Genomic DNA, 17,997 nt, shown 5'->3' on the forward strand with positions numbered 1-17,997 from the left:
CCCCATTTGTCCGGTCAATTAGTTAATGCCATCTGCGGCAAATCTACAATAAGACAAAAAAATGGTTGTTAAAGAACTAAGTGTCTCAAAGAACAATTTATGCATTTATATAACTAAATCACTTCTGGAGGTCGTCTGTATTAGAGCGTTGGGGTCACGATCCAGAGGTCCCGGGTTCGAATCCCTACATTCCTATCCCTAGTTTGGTTAGGACATTACAGGTTGATCACCTGCTTGTCCGCAAGTAAGATGATCGGTGCTTCGGAAGGCACGTTAAGCCGTTGGTCCCGGTTACTACTTACTGATGTAAGTGAGCACCTAATCGTTACATGAGCCATGTCAGGGCCTTTGGCGGCTCAATAACAACCAGGTAATAAATAATAAGGTTGGTATTTCACCTCACAACCCACACGATAGAAGAAGAAGAATTCTGGGCACATATCTCCCCTCGAAGGAGGGGGAATATAGGCAATCCATCCTAACAACCACAGACATAGGTTGCTCATTCTCTATATTTACTTGTACCTAACTATAATAATTATTATGTCATTAATGAATAAATTTAAGCGACCTAAGTGGGTCCTACAATGAAATCGCTTAAACAAGAGCTGCCTGTAAAATAGATTAACATCTAAAATTAGTTCTAAGACTGAATAATTAAGATTAAAGTAGATTCTCGAGAGAGACTAAATAAGTCTATTGTGTAAGAAACTTTATCAGATTACCACCTTTGTCTTTACAACCATAAAGTCCAACCTTAGCCCTAACAATCAATTCGGAGTTTATATTGTAAAGATACATGGTATATATAAAATATTCTTCTCTTCTAAATATTAATAACTGGCGGCGATACTACTGGCCTCTAGTTAAGGTATAGAAAAACTATTCAAAAACCTCCACACCACACGTAGCTTTATATATTGTCGACTACACGTTTAATGGTGTACGAACAAATACCACGACATATCGTGAGATGGCGCTACTGTACGCTATAGATCATTTTATTTTCGCGGTTTTATCTAAACAACAATGCAACAAATACACTTGAATGCAAATTTTTCAGTGAATAAGATTTTTGCTGTGTAATCAAATTAGAATTTATTTCGATATTTTTTGTTGTAATGTGAATAGTTATACCGGTCTCTTTCTAACAAGTGGTGATGATAACGTGTATCTCTGTCGCTCACTGCAACTGGTTAGGCCGAAGTAGGGCGCGTAGTGCGTCCGGATCGAGTCGAGATCTTGGAGAGAGGCGACACGGACCTCCCGAGAAACATGCTCATGTGACCGATTGCCGCCAAACAGTTTTTTTTATAATTTCGAACTTTTTCTTTTCGATCGACTTGTGATTTGTGACTAGTGAAATTAAATACTGTTCCAGTCAGTGTATTCAATTTTTTTGTGAGTGCAGCAAGGTGAACAGACATGGCACGAGGAAAGGGTCAAAAGTATGTTTATTTTGTTATTTTATTAATTGATATATTAAATGAATAGCCAGCCCTGTATACTTATTTATTTTGAAAATATATTTTGTTAGAAGACACCAACCTACCTAGTGAGAATTTAAAAGTTTTTAAGACATACTGATTTACCTATTTTTTTATCAAGTTACTGAACAGTAATTTTAATGCAGATCTGTACAATTTGAAGCTAAAAATGTATTCTCCAGTTGTTTATAAAAGAGAAGTGCTATCAGTTCATATTATGCTGTTTATTACCTACTCAGTCATACAATATACCCGCATATATCGGTGTTCAAATTATGTGTGAATGAAATGAAGCTGGGGTGACTGATTATACTTATTTATTTATTCTACAAAGAATTCTTGACAGCATATTTGGTCGTTCAGATAACAATACGGGGCTTAGTGTGTGCCTACACAGTTAAACAAATAAAGTAAAGATAGGTACGTATAGCATTTTAAGGTTTTAATTGTAACCAGTGATGTGCAGTTGCTAGGAAAGTTCCCTAAGTAATAATAACTTTTATTGCACAAACACATTACAAGGATATTTTTGTTAAAATTTATAGAATGTTATGCGCAATTTTACAATTTAAGTAAAAACAGTGCAGTTCAACAGGGGTCCCCAAACTAGGCTGTGCCTGTATCTTGGGGAACCAGTTAATTATACCTTACAATTTGCATTTTAACATAGAAAAGTAAAAAAAATAAAAAGTAAGATAAAGACGTTAAATAATTTTAAGAAGTAATAATTGAGTATAAAGGTATAAATCAGAACACTAAGTAATATAAATCCAAGAAAAAAGAAAAAGTATTATGTACTTCTACATGACAGTACATAATACTTTTTCGAAATGTAAAACTCTTTAATGGTAAAAACACTGGCTCCTTTTCCTTTTCAAATTGTTGTACTCTGGTCTTATCTGCCTAAAGGTTAGGTAATAAAGCTCTTTTTACATTTGCGCCTTTCCCGGGAACGGCCCATCGCTGATTGTAACGCTGCTTGGTTTGGTATTATGCGTTACTTAATCACATTAATCAGAGTAACGAATCTGATGAAACCAAGCCATTATAACACAATGATAAAATATTCTCGTATATGTAATACATTAACCTAAACAATGCAATAACAGTATTACATTAACAGGGAGTGTTTCGTAAATATGGAATTTTAACGAGATTAGGCTTGTACCTACAAAAGCAATTCATTTAGTTATAGTTTTAATCTATGTTTTAAAAGTATTTAGTTAATTAAAATAGAAAGTGGCTAACAATGTAACTTTATAGTCCCTTGGCATAGCAGTTAGCACCTTCCCTGTTGGTAGGTACGTATCTACCAAGTAAAATTTACAGTATTTTTTTCTGTAGGGAGTAGTGCGTTCGATTTGAAAAATAAATATTAGTCTGAAAGCACAGGAACCATTACGAACAACGTTGAAACATGCGATGGGTGTAACGTCTGCAACAATAATTCCACGACAATTGTTGTCTTGGAATGTGACTTGTTCATTTTCAAGGAACAGTCACGAGATGGAAACATCTGACGTAGATATTAAGCCGAAATCTGTCAAGCGTTTTGATAATCATACAGGCTTCTTGTTTCTCTTTTTGTCGATAGCATAATAGTGGAGCTTTTAAATTTACACTCTGTAAATGTTGGAATGATATTAATTTGAGCTCAGTTGATCGTTTACTCTCTTGATTTGGACCCTTTTTTAGTATCTTAGAAACTTTAATTCATATTATAAAGTGGTACTATGTTTGGTAAACTAAACGAGACAATCTCAAAAAAACTTTTCCTCAAAGACCGGATATTCAACCACGCGAGAAAACTTCAAATAACACCTAATATGTCAGTAAGTACGTGTGATGGTACCTCAGGATGGTACATAGATTTTTGACAGATTATACGGTTGAGCGGTGCCTAGTCCTCTTCGGCTTCAGTGAGGGGCCGTGTCGACCCCATGCCCCTGGTTCCACACCAGACAGGATAATTGCCATCGCCGGGTCTCGTGCATGGGAATGATAAATAACTCGGACGACGGGAAGCGCGTAATTATACCGTGTACGTATAGGTACATGCGCCATGTTATGGGGATTACAGTAATTACGAACAGAGCATACGCTTACACGGTAGATTTAACAGATAGCGAGTGACATGTCGATAAAGTAAACAGTTTTTTATCGACCAAGCTTCGTCGACCGAAACATTCGATTCGAATCACTATCGAAGGCGCCTTGCAGAGCTATACCATTAAACTCAACTGCGTGTTTGTGTACGGATAAAAGATAAATGTAAATAGACTTTCGATGCCTATCAAGATTTGGTAGCAACTCCATCAATGGAATAATACTTACACTCGAAAAGTTTCTAAGTGAAAACATCTTGGATCTCATCCAAGCACGTTTATACCCATTTCAAAGTGAATATGAATTCGTGATACTTTGCAAAACTTGGCATTAAAGTACAGTATACTCTAATATTCTGTAACGGTTTCTGGTATTCATGTACTCGTGCTTCCACAGGTATGATGCCTATTCGCGTCATAATCGATTCGTTTCGGTAGATACCGTTTCAAACCGCAATTTGTAAAACCTTGAAAACATCTTTACCTAAGGCTCATTGGTGAATAACAATTAAAACATGTATTTTACAAACAAATATACAATACACAGACTACAAACAGACACACTACACATACAGACAGACATACAGACTTTTCAAAACTTCAAGGATAACGTAGTCTTTGTTAGTACAGTCTAAAATCAATCTAGGTAATATTATAGACACAATTTTAAATAATCACAACTCCAATCTCGGAGACTTAATACTTAAATCATGGACGCGACAAACACACGCACATTACTTACGTCCAAGATTTAAAAAAAAGAGTTATATCCTATTACGCTGGCTAAAAGCAGAGTAAATGGATATAACTCGTTCTTTTGATCCTAAGGATGGCAACCGAGCCGAGCTGTGATCGCATACGGGCACATTCGGCCTCCAAGTGTTATCTGATTAAGCCAATAGGAGCTGGGGCGGCTGGGTGTTCAGGAAATGGGCTGAAATTGACGCTGTTTATTATCATTACAACAACGTTGGCACACGAGACCGGGACAGTGCTCTGCTCTACCGATTATATGGTTTAAAATTCAATCCGAAAGTGTCTTTGCCATTTTGGATGCCAGTTTTTGCAGTTACGCGAAAAACTAACTACTCCTACGTTTGAGAAATTTTAATGCGTTTGGCTGGTTCTGGTGTCGGAACCTGTGTGAATCACTTGAATTGAAGACGATTAACATGAGGGGTCACGCTTGAGTACTGACCCTCACCTCGACAAACGAACCAGCATGATATAGACCATGTTAAATCAGTTCGGATTTCGTTCCGGTTGTAAGGAACCTTGCATTTCCTTTCATGACTGAAAAATAAGTAAGTAAATAACATACATTTTTGAAGATCCGAGATTTGGGCCCTATTAATGGAAATAGACTCCCTTACATGGGACTTCAACATACCTGGCGAGGAGTGGGTGAATGTAATAGTACATACTAGTCTATAGAGACATACACCTCTGCCTACCCCGCCGGGAATACAAGCTTGATGCTATGTTATGTTGTTTCGAACACGTAAAGAAAAGAACCGTGAGAAAACTTTTATCCAAGTTAGTAGCAAGTATAAAGTTCAATTAGACAAGACACGGCGCACGGGAGTCGTAAAACAAACCGCTAACTCCAGCGAGCAAGTTAAAAAACTAATGGATCCAGTTGCGCATCTTTACAGGGCGCTACACGGATGTTCCCTTTGAAACCAGTTTAGATCTATGCACCTATCGTATTATCTTACCATATCTCTTCCATGGCAGTTTGACAAAACAGATCGCCGTTTTATGACCACTTCACCTTCCACCAGATCGTTTAGATAGCAAATAGTAGACAGCTTTAGTCTATTACCTACCTACTTGTAAAGGTCTAACAAGGACGGACGACTTAAAGTAAAAGCGATGTAACGAGAAAGAAGCATACGTGAATCTTCTTTTAAGTACTGTTTTATTAGTAATTCCGCATTTACTATACCATAAAATATAAGACCTTCGGTCACTTTGTGGCTTTCTTCGAGGAACGTCGACCCTTTAATGTCATTTTAATACAGTACACTAAAGTGGCAAAGTAAAAGTGGAAAAATGAACAAATATGCAAGATATTTGACATAAGGTGCCTGTGCATTGTGCATCATAAATCGAGTTTCAATTGTTTTCCAAATTATGCATGAAAGTCTGACCAGTCTTTGTGTCGAAGAAGACACAAATTTCGTTACCGGGCCTCCGTGGACCGAACGTCTATCAGAAAAACGTGTAGAAACTGCTGCATAAAATTGGCGAATATTGAAAGTTGAGCAACATCCATTCTCCTTTCGCCCAGGAACTTTCTTGTTTGTGGCAAATAATATAATATATGCAAGAAACTGTAACGGATGTCCCGTTTTATGCGAGATTACGAAGTTCCCAGTTTCTCACCAATCAGCGCAATTAGATGATGTATGACGGAAACATGGAGACTTTATAGATACGTGAGTATTTGCTGTAATAGCTTTTTTGTGTTATCACTGAGGCGTCTGAATCGCTTGTTGGGAGCAATTTGGACCAGATTGAGACGTTCAGAGAGAGCATCCCGTCGCGTCCGCAAGCCACCGACAGCACACTTAACTGCGATTTATTGCGGAAACCACATGCTATCCTTTAAGACGTGACACTATCTCTTATCTGCTCTAGGTATATGTAGTAGATATAAAATCTACCGTATAAATAAAGTAAGAATTTAAAGTAAATAGCAACTGGCTTAATTATGTAAGTACGCGTCTTGTGGCACGCAAAAAAGTAGGTACAAATATACGCGAAAGTCTCTAAAAAACTAATTTGCTTTTTATGGTTGTCCCTTGTGGTGTCCGGAACTTTTATTGAACGAGATCTTTAGTTTTTCACCCTTTCCCTTTGCGGATGCTGTTATAGATATATGTTATTGCATGTGTCGGTGGAAATTGATAGAAACATACCTACGTAGTTTCCAAGTTCGTAAAATTTGTGTTTTCGTAAAATTATCTAAAACTTCCTACGTAGGAAAATTTAGTTGATACTAAGTAGGAATTTGTCTTTACAAATTCAGATCAATTGTCATTGTTCCGCGTATCGTGTGCTACAAGAATCCACTGACGTAATATCAGGTGTATTAACAACCAGAACAGGACGTTTATGACTTACCTACATCGTAATCATTTTTGTGAGTTGAGACTTTGTTTTAAATTTATTTGATGAAATTCAAATTCGTAAAATAGTTTTAATTTATAAACTTTGACATAGACCTACTACACTCAGAAATTACACAATAAGTAAAGGAAAATATTAACATTAATGCTGTAGAATTGACTGAATTGATGAAAATCACGCTGATTTTCTAGTCTAATGTACGAGTGATTTATGTTCGTATGTTTGTTACCACTCCACCCGCCCTGGACCATGCGGGGCGGGGAGGGGTACCGTTCCCTCGGGATTCATTATTCCTATCCGTGGGTGACAAATTGTCACACGCGAGTCGGCAACAAACGATATTGATCGTGAGGCATTGCATGAGACCCAAACGATATTCACGTAATCAGGTCTTGAACAGATTCTGTTACTGAAAGATGATATTAAGTAACCATTTTTGATTTTAATTAAAATTCCAAGCATTTCTTTCCTTGCCGTGAAAAAGTTATTTCGCTTTCATTTCTCGCATTACTTTGAATAAAGAATGTTAAGATCCCTCATAACAATATTAGGAACTCGCTTTTGTTCCTTTTTGCTTTTATTTCTTAGAGGTATGTAGTCCGTGTTGATAGAATCTGCAACTTACAATTGTCCATCGTTACCCACTTCTGTTCCAGTGCGATTATATTAAGACAGACATCTATCATTGCACGAGACCTTGATCTAATCCGCCGCATCCTCAATAATGTTTATTCTGACACCCACTTCAGGTTGCACAGGGATATCTACACAACTGGTTCCAGTTGCTACATATTTTTTGGGTTTACTGGCAAATTACCCGACGACATCGAGTCTTTTACCACATTTATAGATATAAGTAAAAAACTGAAATAAAAGGGGAACGGAATAACTTCAACGAAATAAAAAAGCGCCGTTCCGTCAACCCTTTTGTCTGGCTTTTTACAAGATGCAATTACAGCTCCGCTGGGACAAAAGCATCTTGTCTCTTGTACCTACAAATAAAATGGAACGTTTCGTACGCTGCGAGAAAAATATTCTACCCGGGAGTGAGAGTTTCCACGTTATTCCATATTCAAATCAAGCACGTCGCTTCGAGCTCGCTTACAATAGATGGAAATGCGCGGGAACTCTCCCATCTCATTTGTGCGAGGGGATAGCGGTATGTTTCCTAGACTAGGAGTTCCGGAGTGTCCAACACAGACGGCCGACGACGGAACTCGGAGCGGAATTCTGACAACCGGATAACCTTCTCGTCTTTCCTTTATCATATCTGTACCATTTATTGATATCAACGTAGAACTAATATTTTTGCAAGTACCTATCTGTACTTTAAAGTAAAACTAGAACATAATAATCGCATTGTATGTAGACTATAAAAGTAAAATAATGTATAATATTGTATTTCATAATATAGAGCACATGGGTAATTAAATACGGAACTAGGATTTGTGGAAAATAATTTATTTTGTTGCATTGCAAAACTGCAGCTTCGGACTAATTGATGAAGTGCATGTGAAGGCTTCATTAGCACTGCACTCAATTTGAGTTTGTGTCGCCGAATGGGATCCAGTTACGATGTTCGCACATGGATACGTTCCCATGTTTCTATGCCTCGGGGGAATGACCTTTCGGGTTGAGTCTACTTTATTAACGTCGACTGTTGCTTTGGCTTTAAGCTTCTAAAACAAGTTTGTTCTTATCGCCGATATTGTGTTGCGAGTGTTTTGTCGATTGATTTTTCCACTTTTCCGGTAGTAGCTGTATTCTTTATGTATCTGTCGAGTGTCGATGTATTTCTTTAATACCAAGCCTCAAAGACTTTTCTAATTACATGATAGTCAAAACCATCATCTTAGTTGGAAACACTTTCATTGTCACCTTTCTCTCATGTTTCGCAGTCTATGTAATGTGGTTGACGCCTTCTATCTGTTTTCTCATTTCAATGTCGATTTCATTCTAATGCTTACCTTGTGGTTTTTCTTGTTTACATTCATATCTATCCAAATATATAGATTTATGTATACCAATAGTAATATATAATATTAGTTATTACAATTTGTTATGCTATTATGGCCTTGTCACAGTACAATTACATGGTTGTAGGTGACAGGAAGCACATTTGCGTTTCAATGTGATTTCCTACACGCAAGTTCAGAGCAGCTACTCATACGCAGATGGAGAGGTACCTATTTTCGATTTTCAATTAAGTATCTAAAATGTTGTATAGTAGGTACAGTTGCAAATGAGAAATACAATTTTCCTAATTATGTACTGGTAATACCAGTATCTAATGTAAATTGCAATTCCGAAGTTATAGTTTTTACGTTACGTTTTTTGTAGTTAATTAAATATAATGAAGAGCTTATTAGTGCTGCTATAACAGTCCGTGACACACTTGATAACGTCAAACAGTAGGTACGAATATACCTACCTAATGTATTATGATACCTACATCAACTTTTCATGATCCTCCGGCGGAGATAGCCATGACGCAAAGTTTGCTCATGATAATGTACACACCAACTGTTCTCTGTTTTAGAAGGTTATTAAGATAAAGAAAAAATAGCAATTTATTGCAACTATTTTTAACGGAATAAAGAGCTAAATACTTGGCACGAAACAGTAATAATAGGTTCATAGGTGCATGTACAAGTCAAACAAAACAGTAAATACTGCTTATACTTATCAGACAAGTACAACATATCAAAGTCGGTAAATACTTTGTCCTAATTACTGCAACTCACTTTCATGCCAGTAAGAATAATTGCCAAAGTTGTCCAGTACCTGTTTCGTAAATAAAAACTCTTGTATCAGATTCAGGTGAGTAAGCCAATAAACTCTTTGAGAACCAGCAGACCGGAACCGGTGCCCAATTGCGGACTACATTGTGCAGCAGTTTGATAAACTGCCGAAACCTGTCACACTTGACTTTGGTCACGATCGCGATCTTGCCACAAGCTTAGCTGGCTTATTCTAGAAGAGTTCTCTGAAAACATCACGGAATGCAGAACCGTGTACTAATTGCATAACGTGTCCACCAAGCGCGAAATCGCTCAAAATCTCCCAAGGAATATCAGATAACGTAAATCTTGATATTATGCTGTGATTGTCAAGAGCACCTCCTTATAACGAGACTTGGACTTGTTTACGTCCCGGTTCATTCCCGGTAGGTACAGCTTATGTCAATTGGCCTCGACGACTGGTTCTATCCCGTCGGCAATTTGCATAAATTGATCGCACATTGCAGGCTGGTGTCGCGACACGGCTGGCTAATGTTAGCAACTGGCGAGGTGTGCGCCGCGCCGCCACTCGACGCCCGGCGCGCCCGCAGTCGCGCACCCAACCGACAAACTGACACACGTTCTGCTGTAATGCTTAATTACATCCTCGCTCGTTGTAATTGTCGGGCTATTTAATACTTTTACGGGCCAATTACTCATTTTCTGAAACGAACATCGTTCAGTTGCAGTTTCGTTCGCGACCTCGCGGTGCGCGCGTCCGGTGCCGTGGTTCATGGCATTGATAATATTAATTCGTCCTGTGCGGTTATCAAGTGAATAACCCATGTTGGAGTGATATTTATCTCATTTTGTGTACGTCTAGTCACTTGCCACCATGCGACAGAGGTATCAGCTGAAACAGAGACCGTACGTATTGCTGTAGATAAGACGTACATTGAATGGTCGACGTATTGACCTAATGGCCGATGTCGTAGACATGACTAAACTACAGAGAGGTTTATCTGTAACACGTCAGGCCAAGTACGTGCAAGTGACCATAAATGCCTTTTCGTAGGGAATACAATGGGTAGAAAGTAACGCACCATTCACGTTCGTATTCAAAATGCCCATGTCGTATGTCCGACGAAACAATAGCATTCCTGGTACGCGCATCGGCGAGAAACTTGATAACATCACTATCGACAACACCCTCCACGAACTCTAATCAAACTTATATCAAGATAACATATCTAGTTATGTTTTAATTTAACCGCGGCTGATTAGCTTTACGCTGTTGAACTTAAACCTGTGATAATCGAGATGCGGATTTAATTTCTCAGAGTTTTCATTGTTCCGGCAGTCAGTTTAGGTAGCCGGGTAAACTGTGGCATGTTTTGTAATATGAAACATTGTTTGACGGAAGACTTCGTCGAGAGTGCAAACACCGACTGTCTTGTTTCAAAGCAATGTTGCTAAGTATGCCTATGAGCGCTTTCATTATTTTATATCAGATATTGTGCAGATGTTTTATACGTACTTACGTTTTGTCTTTCTTTTTCAGGTAAGTTTATTGTGCCTATCGTCTGCAGCTCTGAGTAAGATTACGAGTAATGCCAAGCATATATGTATGTATACATTACCTATATCTATACTTACTTGCATATTTTTTCTACTTTTATTCGCGATTGTTGGAAATGATTCATTAATTTTCGTACAATGAATAGAGTTCAGACGCTATAGGGATGACTAAGCAATAGATAACTTAAATGAGAGTTCCTTAAACTCGGTCTAATTTCAGTCAACGTAACTACCTACATTTAAAGTAGGAAATTATGAAGTGAATATTGGAAGATCCGTGTTTAGCGCACTTATATTAACAAACATTCGTATGAACGTTATGGATTTAAGTGTGTGTTTATTGAACGTAGTCGGGTGAGTGATGTGTTTAGCTGAAAATAGGTGGTACTATAGTTTAATGGGACCGATGCTATGTTTAGAACATTACTGTATATTACAAATATGAGTATACACTTTGTATATTATACTTTGTGGTATTGTGTGTCACCGGCATGCTTCGCAAACGGGGAGCGTCGATACGATTCTCGGTGCAGCAATTTTCACTAATACAGTTGGCTTGACCCTTATAGATGGGATATGGCTCATCACCTAACAGAAAGATTAGTCTGGTGTAACCGAAAGTTCGGTGAAGCATGGGTACTCAGTTATTGTAGTTAATGTAGGTACAATCATCGCATGATTATGATGATGGGACTATTAATACTATCTCCGAACTACATACTGACATCGATCTGTTCGTTAACGAAATTCAGACTTAGTTGTAAAACTCTTGAGTTAATAATACATAAACATTTTCAGCCTATATACGGCCCACTGCTGGGCAATATTTAAGTATAATTGCATTGCAACGACCTCCGCGGACCAGTCGTTGAGCGTTGCGCTTACGATCCGGAGGTCCCGAGTTCGAATCCCGGTGGGGACATATCACAAATATCACTTTGTGATCCGTAGTTTGGTTAGGACATTACAGACTGATCACCTGTATGTCCGAATGTAAGATGATCCGTGCTTCGGAAGGCACGTTAAGCCGTCAGTCCCGGTTACTACTTCTTGGTGGAAGTAAGTGGTCCTTATATGAGCCATGACAGGGGCATTTGGCGGCTTAATAATAACCCTCACACCAGGGTTGATGAGGTTGGTAATTCACCTCACAACCCACACGATAGGAGAAGAGTAGAAGATTGCATTACAAAGTCAAATTGGGATTGCCTGTAATGTCTATGTAAATTGTGAATAAATATATGATGAATATATATATATATACCATACCATATAATGAGCTTATCTTGTTTATATAGGTACTTAGATATATTTGTACATAGTGTGGCAATTCGCACAAAGTGGCCTTAATTGTCGAGCGTGACTATGCTGATCTAGTTCATAAAATTGATCGCTACGTTGTTCCTCGGTCACCTTTTTGATAGCGCAAACTTCATATTGATATCTTACCTGTAGTATTACAGTTAAGTTATTTCTTTTAAAACTAATTTTAACTATATAATTAGAGAAATCAAGAGAAATATAACAATACAACGAACGGTATACAGTTCATTTGTTAAAAGAAAGAAAGACTTCAGCCCTGTAGCTTTAGCATATAGTAGAAAGAAACTCATAAAACCACAGAACGTTTAGAATATCGCTCTACAACGGATGTTTCGTAGCAAATTGTAGGGAAACGCTGCATACATTAACATGGATTTTTTACTGAGACTATTTACATAGACTTCTTGCGATAATTTGACAAGGAACGGCGGTATAGACGATTAAATGTTACATACAGGGTCTTCTTCTTATCGTGTGGGTTGTGAGGTAGAATACCAACCTCATCAACCCTGGTGTCAGGGTTATTATTGAGCCGCTAAAGGCCCCTGACATGACTCGTGTAACAACTACGTACTTACATCAGTAAGTAGTAACCAGGATCAACGGCTTAACGTGCCTTCCGAAGCACGGATCATCCATCTTACGTTCGGACAATCAGGTGATCAACCTGAAATGTCCTTACCAAACTAGGGATTACATAGTGATTTTTGTGACATGCCCCCACCGGGATTCGAACCCGGGGCCTCCGGATCGTGAGACCAACGCTCAACCACTGGACCACGGAGGGCGGAGACATACAGGGTGAACTAAATGCTACGTAGATATTTGTAAAAGGCAGGCATTTCCATTCTACCCTACGTAAATTACTATTGTTTAAAATCATATACTATAAAATTCGGACTGTAACGAAATTGATCAGTTACCTGCATTTATCGATAAGTTTAAGCAAGTAGAGCATTGATTTCTCTATCGAATTCGTTACACGTTTTAACAATGGTTTACATTCAACATTGTTTTTATTAGGACGCTTTTACCGTATGTCTGTTTTGTGTCTTTTTACACTTAATCAAAGAAAATATTTAGTCTGTAGTTAGGGGTACCACAAGGGATAAAATGAAATATCAACCTTACGTGTTTTCTGTGTAGATTACAGAATGTACAACTCATATCCTTAAATACTGCATAGATATATTTGAGTTACAACGCGGTAGTAATTCAGCAGATTAGAGACTGCCATGGTTCATAACAGAATAGATTACTTAATAACAGCCACGGGCTATACAGTTGCGGATACTGGCAACAGAAATACATGTGTTTAGATTAATACATGCAAATAGTTTTTATGCTCGTTGAAAGTCAAACTAGTCTGTAGTTTGATTTCATTTTCGTTATAATGTTAATTATTAATATTGATAAATAAATATTCGCTCTCGTTGATGTCTTTTATATGAATAAAATACATGTTATGGAAAAGTAATAATACTACTTATATATTTAATTGAATTTTTCGGTGACATCCGAAATTAGAAAATAAATTCTTTAGATCATTGTTCAACTTCATACCCACTAATAGCATAACATAACAAATAATTAATCTTCGAGGTAAATAATAGGTATTTTTATTTTAGACATATCGATTAAAGTAGCAAATATATTAAAAATTATGTATGTAGTCGCTTGTTTGTATTGAAGCCGTAGCCCGCATGCCTGTACGCAGGGAGTTGACTATTAAATCGTTGTCAGGCACTCACGCGCATGATGTGTTTGTTCGCTGACATCATTACTATTGTCGTCATGGTTACTGGCCACCATGGTCATCTAATTGTAATGCATAAAAATGTAGCATTATCGACCACTAATTTGATACCTAGTAGATTGGTTCTCTCTTATCTATATAGGGTATTAGTGACACCGTAACGAAAACTTTGAGGTATGATTGAGACCATGATTCCGAGTTGATATCAAGTAGAATTTTCCATCGCAAAAGTATAGAATTGAAACGATTAAAAAAAAACAAAAAAAAATGAATTTTGCAACTAATACCCTGTATATGTATAAAAGCAAAATTTACATATAAAATTGATAAGAGATTTTGTGCCGCGTTTCTTACTTTTACCCGTCTACGTAATCGTCGCATTAATAAACATAAAACATAACATAAACTCGTAGTCGTTAAATGAGCCATATCAGGGGCCTTTGGCGGCTCAATAGTAACCCTGACACCAGGGTTGATGAAGTTGGTACTCCACCTCACAACCCACACGATAGAAGAAGATAACATAAACAGCCTATATACGTCCCACTGTTGGGCCCAGACCTCCCCTCAATCAACCGGAGGGGGTATGGAGCATACTCCACCACGCTACTCCTATGCGGGTTGGTGGGTGTTTTTACAGCTAATACCCGGGACCAACGGCTTAACGTGCTCTCCGAAGCACGCATTAATAAATGGGTTTAAAAATAAAACTAAATGGGAAATACGTTTCCATTGTATACCTGCGTTTGCCTGTTTCTAAGCAAGATAAAATGTACCTGTGTAATTAAAATTGTTTTAGTGGAAATATCACAAAAATGATTTTAATTTTTCTACTTGATTTTAATAATAATTTATAAGTTGGTAGATAAATACCAACTGAAATGAAAATAAAAACGTTCACCTCTGGTAATAATTGCACATAATTTTGAGATCTATTCACCCTTTAAGAAGAAAATTATCCCAAGCAATTAGGTAATAATACGAATGGACGAAGGATCATGGTCATAATTTGACTATTTAAGAGCTGTATAATTCCTGTTTTATGATCCTTATCCGGCAATGAAGCTGATGAATTGAATATCCGGTGGTCCTCTCGTAGCTATTTGTTTCCTTTGTGAATTAACTGGATATTTGGTAATTATATACCTACCTACGAATACAAGGCTAAGTACTATATCTATTCGCCGTAACGTTATGCATTCAATAATAGTGTAACTCGAAACTGAAATCAAACAAATGAAATCAATTAGTTTCCAATCAGTATTTTACGCAGTAGAATTTTGTAATCTCAATATTTATGTAACCTTAAAACAAAGAACGTCCGAATAAAGTAAATATGGACTCCAGATTACTATTGCAAAATGACGAAAATTATCTGAGATTACAATTTAATAAGCGGTCAGTTTAGGATCTCCTTTGTTTGCAAAATAAGGGCAAGTATTACAAAATAGATAGTCGTAGTTAAGCTGTTGGCAAAGGGAAGCGTGGGCGCGCACCGGCACCGGCGCAGGCGCAGACACTTGTTGCAAGAATGCGGAACAGACGCTGAGCGAGATTTAAGCCAATCATCAAGTAAAAGGCTCGTTGTTATGCAGCCAGCCAGTTTCATGCCTCACTATATCGGTCTGTTTAATGATTACTTAGAACAGCCGCCTAGCCCAGCCGGGTCGCTGCAGCTGGCTACAAACTTAGAAAAGGTCTGTCTGTTCCCTGTTGTTACACTTGTAGCTTGATGTACCACTTATGCGGTTCATTTACCGTGTAATGCTACAAGTGTGGGCGAGGTGTAGTACTACGATAAATTGGAACCGGCGTGGGCTGCTAATTTACAGGTGTTGTCTATTACGCATGTAACTTAATGTACAGGTGTCACTAGGTTCACATATCTACCCAGCTTTGCTGCAATTTAATATTCGATATCGTCTGTAAGCGAGGTAAATATATACGTAAAAGTCTGTAAACAAAAATGTTTTAAATAATTCTGAAAATAGCATTTTTGAAGGTAACTCTATCGACGAAGGTAAAAAGGTCTATATGATCTGACGTAGGTACAAAAAGTTAAATAGAATCCCGTGACCCGTGTCACCTTATCTCATATAAAATAAAGCAGAATATATTGGTAAACGGAGCGAAAGATAAGAAGACACCATTCTGAGGAAAATAGGGATTCTTATTGACATTCCACTAAGCTGTGAGGATTTTCTTGTGTGACGTTACGTGCTACGTGTTAGTGTTAGGTATGTAGGTAGTAGGGAATGCAATTGCGACTCGGGATCGCAAATTCGAGATCCCGCGGGATTGGAAATATCAATCCCGCGAGATCCCGAAATTTTCTGGATCTCGTCTAGTTCATAAAAAAATAAAAAACTAAGGATGGTTGAAAACGATAAAAAATTCTTGTATGTGATAGTACGGTTAATTAAAACAAAATATTTAAAAAAAAGAAAACAAAAACCTTTATTCTTCAATATTACTAACAAAATAATTAAGTTTTCTTTGAAAATCAGCGTGATCAAAACAAAAAGTCGCCCTGGCAATCTCGAATGGGATCTCGGCATATTATGCTTCGGGATTGATCAAATCAAAATCAAATCAAATAAAAAAAAATACCCGAAAAATTTGACGAGATCTCGCGAGGTCGGGATTGCATTCCCTAGGAGGTAGCGTTAGTTCACATTAAGCTGTTGAGGGAATAAAATAGTCTTCACTTAGCACCTTCACTCTAAAAAGACATAAGTACATTTATTTGTAATTTACCTGCTTATTTTTTTCGTCTTTGCGATTTTGACCTAAAGATTTATTTTTTTAGATTTACATTTTGTTTTGTTAGTCTTGATACTTTTTACGCCACGGGGAATTAAGCGTGACGTGTACACTTTACACTAATCCGAGATTATAAAGTCACGCATGCAATAAAGTGAACTAGAACAAGTCACTGACATGTGAAATTAAGTGTGAAAGGCGCTAGTCACATTTCGGCACAAGGCTGAAAACGAAACTGGATCGTAATTACTAAATATTGGCCCGGTTACTACAGTATATTCTACTAATATGAACTATGTAGATTAAAATATGATACTATTTTAAAATGTTTACTGTTTTCTACCTGCTTACTTAATGATTTACTACCCTTATTTCGATAACATACACATACATTCCCAAACAACCTTTTCGGATTCGAAATTTTTAAACAAAACACAAACCTTACGAGTAACGTATGCAAATCGACAGCTTTGAATGTCAATGGCAAACATAACGTAGTCAGGTGTCGAAACGACGGTCTTACCCAATATTGTATTTCTTTCAATATTATAACTCCCTGTCTCCGTCCATTATTGGTATGGTAACAGACATGCATCAAACATATTCAATTATCTTTATGCTTCCATTAAGTAAGGATTTACTGCTCTTTAGTTATTTGACGTAATGGCTTTTTAATATTAATGTTTTACTTGGTTTTTAAAGATCTCGCTGAACAGGTATGTTTAAAATATTGTTCCAGACAACTGGGGAGTTTAAAAGGCCGTATTAAAGCAATTCATCTTAAAAAGCAATCCCGTGATCTTCATCAATCTCTTCTAAATAATATGTGACCATTTTTATAAAGATAAAGAAAGTGTCAGTTTGTATTAAGCTGCCAGAGACGGTTGAATTCGTCATATATAATTCAGAAATGTCCCAAGAATTTCTCGCTGAGGGTCATATTTGTACAAGTTGTGTTTACTTTGTTTTTGTAAGCCCTAGGGGTAACTCCCTCGCACGTAATGGCAAGGGTTCCACTTTAACGCGAATTGTTAATTAAGCGGGTGAAAATAAATATTGTGGTCTGAGGACAGTGAACATGTTGTGAATGAATTAGTAATTTAAATAGAAATTACAATATCTACTCTGAA

At 37.3% G+C, this 17,997-nt stretch overlaps 1 protein-coding gene across 4 annotated transcripts in view; it reads left to right on the plus strand.

Annotated features, from left to right (window-relative positions):
* The window catches only part of LOC126367267 (plasma membrane ascorbate-dependent reductase CYBRD1), a 52,337-nt gene that overhangs the window by 12,073 nt on the left and 22,267 nt on the right, over positions 1 to 17,997 (plus strand). The window contains exon 1 of one of the 4 annotated variants that reach the window (XM_050010697.1): positions 1,228 to 1,448. The exons of 2 other annotated variants lie outside the window; for them this stretch is intronic. In XM_050010697.1, coding sequence (XP_049866654.1) covers positions 1,426 to 1,448 — 23 coding nt within the window. In that variant the 5' untranslated portion in view covers positions 1,228 to 1,425. Of the gene's footprint in view, positions 1 to 1,227; positions 1,449 to 10,040; positions 10,375 to 17,997 lie in introns of those variants that run through there. One more of the 4 variants, XM_050010696.1, reaches the window with a different exon arrangement.

Source organism: Pectinophora gossypiella, chromosome 6, assembly GCF_024362695.1.
Source record: "Pectinophora gossypiella chromosome 6, ilPecGoss1.1, whole genome shotgun sequence".
Taxonomy (NCBI): Eukaryota; Metazoa; Arthropoda; class Insecta; order Lepidoptera; family Gelechiidae; genus Pectinophora; species Pectinophora gossypiella.